At 27.6% G+C, this 10,529-nt stretch overlaps 2 protein-coding genes across 2 annotated transcripts; one reads left to right on the top strand and one right to left on the bottom strand.

The window, feature by feature from the left end:
- Window positions 1–615: 615 nt before the first annotated feature.
- Window positions 616–2,571, top strand: LOC113385661 (pentatricopeptide repeat-containing protein 1, mitochondrial-like). The gene has a single exon (XM_026623508.1). The coding sequence runs from the start codon at window positions 616–618 to the stop codon at window positions 2,569–2,571; it is 1,956 nt and encodes a 651-aa protein (XP_026479293.1).
- A 204-nt stretch (window positions 2,572–2,775) lies between these two features.
- LOC113385283 (ATP synthase-coupling factor 6, mitochondrial-like) lies at window positions 2,776–6,984 on the bottom strand. Its single transcript, XM_026623126.1, has 3 exons — window positions 6,874–6,984; window positions 6,559–6,710; window positions 2,776–3,045 (listed from the first exon to the last, which is right to left on the bottom strand). Exons 2-3 carry the CDS (start codon window positions 6,708–6,710, stop codon window positions 2,880–2,882), a joined length of 318 nt encoding a protein of 105 aa, XP_026478911.1. The 5' UTR covers window positions 6,874–6,984; the 3' UTR covers window positions 2,776–2,879.
- Between the last annotated feature and the right edge of the window lie 3,545 nt (window positions 6,985–10,529).

Genomic DNA, 10,529 nt, shown 5'->3' with positions numbered 1-10,529 from the left:
TGATCAATTTTAAGAAATAAAACTCATATGTCTCGTTTTTTATCATATTTAATTCTTCAAACTTATATTTAATTGAGCTGTAAAAGTGAGTCTAAAAATAATAATTCGATCATAATACGATAAAGGAATATTTACTAAATTATTATTATATATGTTGTTATAAAGTGGACTGAATTTAAATATTACAACTTTATTCCTTATGCAAGTAGTCAATTTTATAAAGTAAATTATGTATTTCAATCATTTGTCAATTCTTTATTTAGTTTTAATCATTAGAAATAATTAAAACTTGGAATTTAAAAATTTGATGAAACTCACGTACGAGAATAATGCTATGTTTATATAGTTGCCTAAGAGTAAGGAGTCATAACCTGCATTTTATTGTGTCAAATCTTTGCGTGTGTTACAAAAAGTAATAAATAAGAAACTAAAGTGTTTTTAAAAAATATTATTCCTTATCCACTTGGAAATGCTTTCTATGAGTATTTATAATCAAAATACACTTAAAATCATTTTGTTAATAAATTATAAGGTCACACTTGAAAGAGGTTATGCGTTGATTTTAAACTAACCCTAATCGATTATTTGAAAATTTATTATCTTTACATATGACAAATGAATAATATCAACAATGCCATGTTTTCTGTGAATAGACTACTAAATTATAAAAGCTGTCTTAACAGAATAGCTAATCAAAAACCAGCAATTAATTTTGTATTGTTTTGCCTTAAGAAACAATTTTATCATAACAATAATCTCAAACAGGGGTCAACTGAACTCATCATTAAAGGATCTCTTCCAAATTCTCAAAATTTCAAACAAAAACCTGAAATTCCTAGAGAGTTAATTCATAAAGATGATCCCGATCGATTTGGTGTTTTGTCAGGAACTGCAATATTTACTAGCAAGTACGATAGTGATATTGGAGATAAGGAAGAAGATGAATATCTAACTGAGCGGCCTAACTATCTACCTACAATTCATTATGCAAAACTAATGAAGGAGGAATTAAAAAACAAACGATTGAAAAATGCTTTAGATATCTTAGAAATCAAAATGTTAAAAGAAGACAGGGCTAAACCTGATAAGTACATTTATAGTATCTTAATATCAGGCTGTGCAGCTGTTGGTTATACTAAAAAGGCTTTTATGTTGTTTAATGATATGAAAAAAAGAAACTTGAAAATTTCAGGAGGGATATATACTTCATTGTTTAATGCTTGCGCTAATAGTCCTTGGCCAGAAGATGGTTTAAAAAGAGCCACTCAATTACGGGAATTGATGTTTGAAAAACATTATGAACCAAATATTACAAATTATAATGCGATGATTAAAGCTTTTGGAAGATGTGGTGATCTTAAAACTGCTTTTATGCTTGTTGATGAAATGATTGATAAAAGACTGAATGTTCCTATAAGTACTATGAATTTTTTGTTACAAGCTAGTATTAGTGATAAAATTGCAGGTTTTAGACATGGATTATTGGTGTGGAGAAAAATATTACATATGAAGAAAAAGCCCGATGTATATACATTCAATTTATTACTGCACTGTATAAGAGATTGTGGACTTGGCGATATTGAAGAATCAAAATCATTTTTTGATAATTTAAATGAAGGTTCTAAAAGATTAGATGGACCATCTAATCAAATTTTATTAAATTCTTCTTCAAACAATTCTGTATTAAAAACACAAGATGCAAATGAAGTAGAGAACAATTTGCCTAATCTACTATCTCAAACACCCCATTTTGGGAAAATCGTGGACATTACAGGCATAACAAATCCAGAGCATAGATTACTTTTATTAGGAGGTGCTTCTGGTTTCTTAAAAGAAATGTATGTTCATAAAGCAGTACCAGATTTAAAAACTTTCACACAATTACTCCAAGTGATACCTTCAACAAATGCTGCTGAGACTGCTTTGCTAAGAATGATGAAAAAAACTGGTATTAAAGTTGATGTTTGTTTCTTTAACATGTTGATGAAAAAAAGAGTGTTACGTTATGAATATGAAAGCGCAAAGGAAGTTTTGAATATGATAAAAACTGCTGGTTTGAAACCTGATATTATTACTTACGGAGTATTGGCAATGACTTGTCAATCAAAATTTGAGGCTAGAGATTTACTAGATGATATCAGTGGTGCTGGATTCAGAGGCAATGCTGAAATTATGGGTGCAATGCTAAATGTTGCATGTAAAAAGATGTCATTCGGATATGTTTTATTAATTATGGAAGAAATATTAAATGAAGATATTGAACCAAATAAATATTTTTATAGCACTCTTGAAAATTTTTATCAAAAATGTAAACGATGCAATGAAGAGTTAGCTAATAATGTTCCATGTGAGGATTTGAAACATATTAATAGAGATTATTTCTTAACTTTGTACCCAAAGTTTTCAAATTCATACAAATCTTGGATTGATAAAGTTCAAGCAAAATATCCAAATTGTGATATTCATCCTTGGGATCAATATCGTAAACCAATAGATGATGGTTTTGAAGGAAGAAAAATATTTGAGAAACGAAGAAAGATTAAGAAACGGTTTATAAGAGCTATTGCATAATAGCATAGTAATGGTTATATGTTATATCCTAATCAGCATGTCTTATTTAATTTTTGGCATCATTAGACATATGCATATATTATATGTATATACATATACTATGACATCAATAGTATTAATAATAATGAATCAAACTTATTGATTATGTACATATAAATTTGTTAAAATTTAGAATATATATATATAGAAAATAAAATATTTTTATTATCTTCCAATGGTGTAATTTATTTATTCAACAAGACGAAGTTCAAATAATGATGGCATTAATTTCAGAATTATTTATACTAACATTTAATTATTAATATCACTTAAGCTGTTGCCGAAATTGGGTCAACTTTTGGTTCTGGGAAGGTGAAGCTTGGGAATTTGGTCATATCCTCCCCTTCGGCACCTCCATATTGCTTAGCTACCTTGTCCAGCTCTTGTTTCAATTCATGTTGAATTTGAGGAGTGGGTTCAACAAGTTTAGTTCCACTGAAAAAAATGATCACAAAATAATTTAATCAATAACTTTTTAATTAATCAATAATTAACTTCCCGAAGGAGAAGTTTATGTTTTCATCAAAAAACCCGATTCGCTAATTTTATGTTTTCTCGACGTTTCAAGCCATTCTGAATCGAATGAGACCAAATTTGGAAAAAGTATGTGTGTGTGTGTGTGTGTGTGTGTGTGTGTGTGTGTGTGTGTGTGTGTGTGTGTGTATGTGAACAGATTTTTTGCCGTAAATCGACGTTTTCTCGAAAACGGCTGGGTCGATTTCAAAAATTTAAAAGCCATTCGATGTATCTCGACGAGAACTATTGTTTGTCAGTTTTGTGCGACGATCGGCCAAGCCGTTTCTTTATAAATCGCAGAAAAGTGAAAAATTTTTCGTCTACGTTTTAGCCCGCAATTCTGAATCGATTTTGAAAATTCAAAAACCGTTCGAAAGATATTGGTTGGGAATCGTGCTGATTAGTTTTTGGTAGAGATCGGCCGGGCCGTTTTCTTGTAATAAAGTTTTTAAAAAAAAAATTTCGACGATTTTTATGATTATTTTTTTGACGATAGATACCATAGTCTTCTAGATCATACTAAAATATTACGGCCCTACGACAACTGGTTCAGCTTTAAAAATTCGTCAAAGTTTGCAAAAATCAGTATGGTCTTTTTGGCATTTGTCAAAATTAGACTTTTGATCGACGTTTTCTCAAAAACGCCTGAACCGATTTTAGAAATTTAAAAGCCATTTGATGTACTTCGGTGAGGACTATCGTTTGTCAGTTTTGTGCAACGATCTGCCAAGCCGTTTCTTTGTAATTTGAAAAAAACTTTTCGTCCACATTTAAGCTCATCCTACCGAACGATTTTAAAAAATCAAAAACTGTTCGAAAGATATTAGTTGGGAATGATATTGATTAATTTTAGGTGAAAATCTACCGAGCCGTTTTCTTGTAATTAACTGTTGAAAAAAAGTGTTAAATTTTCGTCGACATTTAAGCTCATCCTACCGAACCGATTTTAAAATATCGAAAACTGTTCGAAAGATATTAGTTGGGAATGATACTGATTAATTTTAGGTGAAAATCTACCGAGCCGTTTTCTTGTAATTAACTGTTGAAAAAAAGTGTTAAATTTTCGTCGACATTTAAGCTCATCCTACCGAACCGATTTTAAAATATCGAAAACTGTTCGAAAGATATTAGTTGGGAATGATACTGATTAATTTTAGGTGAAAATCTACCGAGCCGTTTTCTTGTAATTAACTGTTGAAAAAAAGTGTTAAATTTTCGTCGACATTTAAGCTCATCCTACCGAACCGATTTTAAAATATCAAAAACTGTTCGAAAGATATTAGTTGGGAATGGTACTGATTAATTTTAGGTGAAAATCTACCGAGCCGTTTTCTTGTAATTAACTGTTGAAAAAAAGTGTTAAATTTTCGTCGACATTTAAGCTCATCCTACCGAACCGATTTTAAAATATCAAAAACTGTTCGAAATATATTAGTTGGGAATGGTACTGATTAATTTTAGGTGAAAATCTACCGAGCCGTTTTCTTATAATTAACTGTTGAAAAGAAAATTTAAGCCGATTTTTATGGAAATTTTTTTGGCGATATACATCATGGTCTTATAGAACTTACTGTAATATTACGGCCTAACGACAAGTAGTTTAATTTTAAAAATTCGTCAAAGTTTGCTAAAATTATTATCGTTTTTTTTTAAAGTAGGATTATTTACACTTTTTTTTTTGATTAAGTCGATTATTTACACATTTCGGGAAGTTCATGTAACTTGCCTCAAGGCTAAATACCAAACCAACTAGTTTTTATTTAATAATTTAATCCATTTAAATTTACAGTGCCAGCAAAGAATGAGATGAAAATTTGCTTAATTTTGTTGTTATTTCAAAACTAATTATTTAGAATAAGAAAACTATGCTTGACATCAATATTGTAAATATATTATTTATTCAAATCTACTCTATGTGAAATAGGATTCAATATTTTTAAAAGAATGCAATTTCTTTGAATATACTTTTAACAGTACATCTATTTTGGCGTATCATAACTGATATAAAATCTCATGCATATTCTGTATACAATTCTTAATAAAAATATAAATATTTATAGGTTTATCAAATTACTAGAAGATCTAACTAATAAAATAGCAAACAAATAAAATATCTAACATGTAATAATATCAAACACAAAAATAATAAAAAATATAGAATGTAATATAATAAATTAAAAAAGTTATCAGAAATCTAAATATTAAAAATAAATAAAACAAAAACAACAGAAGTTTACAATCAGAAATTGGAAGTTTTTTTTAAATAATTAATATAAGTATCATGTACTAAAGAGGATAATTGCGTTTATTTACACAAAGAGGACTTAAAATGCTTTGGCAATGTTATATTTGTTAATATTTTAAGATGTTTTTTTATCTAAAATAAAAAAAAAATAATACCTTAGAGCACATCTATACAATAAAATAATACGTGCAATTAATTATTAGATTATACAACCAAAGTATTGTGTTACCAAAGTATTATGCATAAAGTGTATGTATATTCTTTCATATTATATGTTAGTATTGAAATTTAATATTAGTAGATTTTCAAATTATAAAATTATTAGTGTAATATTATAAATTTACTGTACATAGCCGATTGGCGTATATATAAATAAATAAATAAAGAACATTTCAACAATGATTCCATATTTAATAATGTTGGACTTGGTACTAAAAATGATTAATATTTACTATTTTTATTGGAAGGATTGGCGTCATAATTATGAATTATGTATTACATCTATATATTTATAAAAGAAAGTCGTGTTAGTTACTCCACTTATAACTCAATAACAGCAGCTTAGAGCCAGGAGAAGGACATAAAATACTTTTTATCCCATTCGGCAGGATTCCCGTGCGACTTGACATGAAATGTCAGTCACTATAAAACGTGGTATAACAAAAAAGAATTTTACAAATTAATTCACCTAATATTTGAACATAAGCGATAATGTTTATTAAATTATTAGTAAGAAAAATGTACTTTAGAAATTATAATTGCCAAAGAGCAACTAATATAATTTACGAGATCATGAAAATTATAGACTAAATTATTGAGGCAATTATGTTGTGTGGTAAAATCAAGAGTGATATTGTTCTTTTATTGCAGATACTATATTTTTTTCTGAATTTCTTATACTGCATTTATGCTAAGACCATAAATGAATCACAAAGGTAAGACATCAAATAGGATACTAAGAAGTATAGGATAGAATATTAAAAAATTTAGAACTTTTGAATTGTAGACATGGGTACAGGACAACACCTATCAGGTCATCTAGTTAAATATAGAAACTGTTTTTCTAATCACTATAAAATAATTATATAACTAACATAAAATAAAAGCACTCATATAGAAAATGTAAAAACAAATTTATGCTCTATGAGTATTAGTAAGATTTTTATTTATATTATTAATGAACTCACGATCCTCCTTTTTGCTTGTATTCCTTCAACTTAGCTACGAAAGCTTGCTGAATGGGATCTGCTTTTTGTAAGGCTGGCAGGTTTGTGCTAATTCCTCTTTTGGTGATATCCACAAGGGACTTTCTGACGGCGATTAACTTGCTGGACATCATCTACAAATTATAATAAGTAACCAGTTTAATTTAATAAAACTTAAAAACTCAAATTGTGCTACATAACCAAAAATTACGTAACTATTACGCTGCGAGTTTAAGATAATATTCAAAACAAAAGTATATTACTTGAATTTAAGAACACATTTCAATTGATACTAACCTTTGTTATATATATAAGTCTTTTTGCGATATTATTACAATATTTAATGAATTTACCAAATGTCAACCATAAAGAAGACTTTTCCCCAATGCTTTGATGTAAATCACTTACTACCAGTGTCACAGCATAGATGGCGCCACATCCGCTCTTTGACAGTTGATGTAACATTTAAAAATTTAAATTGTATAAAATTATTAAGCTTCTCAACACTTTATTAACTTCCTACAGGGTAAGTATATTAATAGCAAAAAATAGAAAATGAAAATTTTTATATATCTTTACGTTTCAGAGGTTTCTGAACATTTAGACATATCTTACAAAAATTGATGCATGTGTGTGTGTATGTATGTCTGGATACAATTTTTCGTCGACGATTTCGAGAACACGGATTCACCGATTTGGATGATTCAAAAAACATTCAATTCCTATTGATAAGGAAACGTTTTCTATCGTTTCCTATTGATAAACCGTTTCGAAGATACGGTGCAAAAAGTGCCAAAAATGGTATTTCACTTATACTCTTCTTTTATCTATGGTATTTCAGTTTTTGAGATAACGGAGCGTCCGATTTAAATAATTCAAAAAACATTTTACTTGTCTTGACAAAATGAACAATTAATGAATATTTTTGTAAAAGCAGGTCCAGCGGTTTCAGAGATCCAATAAAAAAGTAAAAAAAATGTCATTTGGCGGTCAAAAATGAACTATTCTTATTTATATGAGTTCCGTACCATGGTTTATCCGTTATATTGCAACGCGGCGCCCACGCGCTTTCTACGCAGCTAACGTATCGCGATTGCTTTGAAAAAAAAAAACGAAATTTCTAAAATATTTCAAAGTATAAAAATACAGTTTTTTAAAACGGTATTTTGTATTAATTATTTTGTTTAAATTTTCAAAATCTATTTTTATCAAAGTTCTAACTTAAAAACTTTAATTTTTGGTACTAGAATAAGGCAATTTGCCTTAAGGCATGAGGCCACGCACAACTAGTTCTAATATTTATTAAAATGCGTTATTATTTGCAACTTGTCGACGTGTTTTCAGAAATAAATAATTGATCCAATTTCAAAAATTTAAAAGTAATTTTGAGGAAACTCGATTAGTTTTCAAAATAGACTGGTGCCCCTACATAGGAGTTCAATTCGTTCCGTAACCACGCACGTATCTCGTATCTCGAAGCAACTTTTTCCGTAAAATACATTAAAATGCCATTAATTCGTGCCAGCAGAGTGTTTTTTATTAATTGTAAAAATAAATTCACTATTTTTTAATTTAATGATTATTTTTCCTGTCCATTCATGATAATGCGTAAATGAATTAAAACATGTTTTGATGAGCATTTTTCAAGCTAAAACTTTTGCAACTTTTTCGAGATGATTATGTTTATCCACGAACTTTTAGAGTCAGAAAGCTGTTTATAAATTATTATAAGGACCTTAACTGGAGTTATACCCTTTATCCACCCCTTCTGTTCAAACACAGTACAAATCCATGATGTATTATACATCTTCGCCATCCTAATATTTTTCAATAATTTCACGCTTTATTTCAAGAGACATGATCTTTTTTTTGGACCTTGCCTTAAGGCAGGTTGCATGAACTTTTCGATAGATGTGATAATTGACTTAATCGACCAAAATTGAGATTTGAATATTTAGATAAAAATTTCTACTATTTATTTCGAAAATAATGTTTTCGCTTTCAACTAAGTCAAAACATTGCGATTTCCAATTTATATCTTTCAAACGTATATTATAAGCACGTATTTGTGTGTCCTAAAATTGAAGCTTCTTATTCTAAATATTAATAAACCTATAAAATTCAACCAATTTTCATAGGGCTGTTTAGTGCATGGAATTTATCGCAACGTAAAATTTCACGTCGAAACATTTTTTTTAAACCTAATAAATTGTTTTGTAAAATATTATAAGAAAATACTGGCACGAGTACGTATATAATATGCTTATATATTATTTAATGATTTAAATGAATGGCAACTTTTTTTTACAAAACCAGAGAAGTTTTGTAGACTGTTTATTTACTTTTTTGCTAATTCCAAAACCATTTATAATGTGGCATATCACAAGTGACTAGCAGATATAATATTGGACCGAGAACATTACCTTGCGGAACGCCGGAATGAATTGGTTTTGGAGGAGATAATTCTTAATTTTCACGACTTGATTGACTGTGTACATCACAAAAGCGACTTTTGACCTAAATTCTGATATCATATTTTTTCAAACTTTGATGAATTTTTAAAATTAAACTACTTGTATCTATCTCCACAAAAAGATTTTATAAAAATCGAAAAATAATTTGTTTTCAACAGTTGTAATTACAAGAAAACCGCTCGATAGATCTTTACCGAAAACTGAACATTATCATTTTCCAAAATCGATTCAGGATTGTAAGCTAAAACGTGGTCGAAAAGTTTCACATTTATGCAAATTACAAAGAGACAGCTCGGTCGATCGTCGCTCAAGACTGAGAAACGATAGTCCTCATCGATATGCATCTAATGACTTTTAAATTTTAGAAATGTAAGCAATATCTTCTATTTTTGCAAGTACTATAGTCAATAAATTATATACAATTTTCTTAACAATTCAGTTTTTTAAAACTACCTAAAAATTATTACAGTTACTACACATTCATATTAAACACAAAAATCCCATTTAGTCCTCTTTACCATCGATGCATTACATATGATATTTTTCGTAGTTATATTATATTCATTATAAAATATAATAAACAGACAAAGATAATTAGAAATAATTTTATTATTTTTAAGTAGCTGATCTACTTTATTGGTATGTATTAAATAAAATATCAGTATACTGAATTTAATATATTAAAAGCTTTATTATAAAATTATTAGCTAAAAACTTAATTGTTAACTTTTTAGCTTATATATTATACAAATGTATAAAATTATTATTTATTTATAAATAAAATGTACACATATACCTAAATAATATTTTTTAAATATAATATTCAAATCGTACAAATATAATAGTATATATAATTGTACAGTATGTGTATTTGTAAAAATATATTTTATTTTATCTTTGAAGGCACGAATTATTAACTAATACTTTTTTTATATATTACAATTTAGTGGAAAAAACCTAATATTATAACATTGAAATTAAATCAATATAATTTTGCATTTTGATAACTTTGTCCATATAATGAGATCACTTCTAAATAACATTATATAAAAGTATAAACAATTTGAAGATTTAATGAAATTAATTCAAAATGAAACTAATGAATAAAAGTTAAACTGTGTTGTAATTATTTTTATGAACAATATTTTTGTTGATTTATATAAAACTTAACGGTGGGAAATGAAATAGACAAAACATTGCAATGAGATACCATTTCTATAAAAAAAATCTTAAATATAATAATTAATCATTATAGATCACACAAAAAAGCAAATATACTGAAAGTGATTGTTATTAAAAATATATTTCTCTTATATAACTATAAATATAATTTTTTTAATATTTTTTTTAAGAATTTATAATAATCGGCTATTTTAATATTAATCACTCTCAGAACATTTGCTTTATTAATAACAATTTTAATATTGTCTTTGATAAATTTCTAGAATTCAATTATATTTAAATATTTTCATTATGTCC

The sequence above is a fragment of the Ctenocephalides felis genome, unplaced genomic scaffold (assembly GCF_003426905.1).
Source record: "Ctenocephalides felis isolate EL2017-DRISC unplaced genomic scaffold, ASM342690v1 CF-g0.4_SCAFFOLD_03571, whole genome shotgun sequence".
Taxonomy (NCBI): domain Eukaryota; kingdom Metazoa; phylum Arthropoda; class Insecta; order Siphonaptera; family Pulicidae; genus Ctenocephalides; species Ctenocephalides felis.
This window is presented reverse-complemented; position numbering and strand designations above follow the sequence as displayed.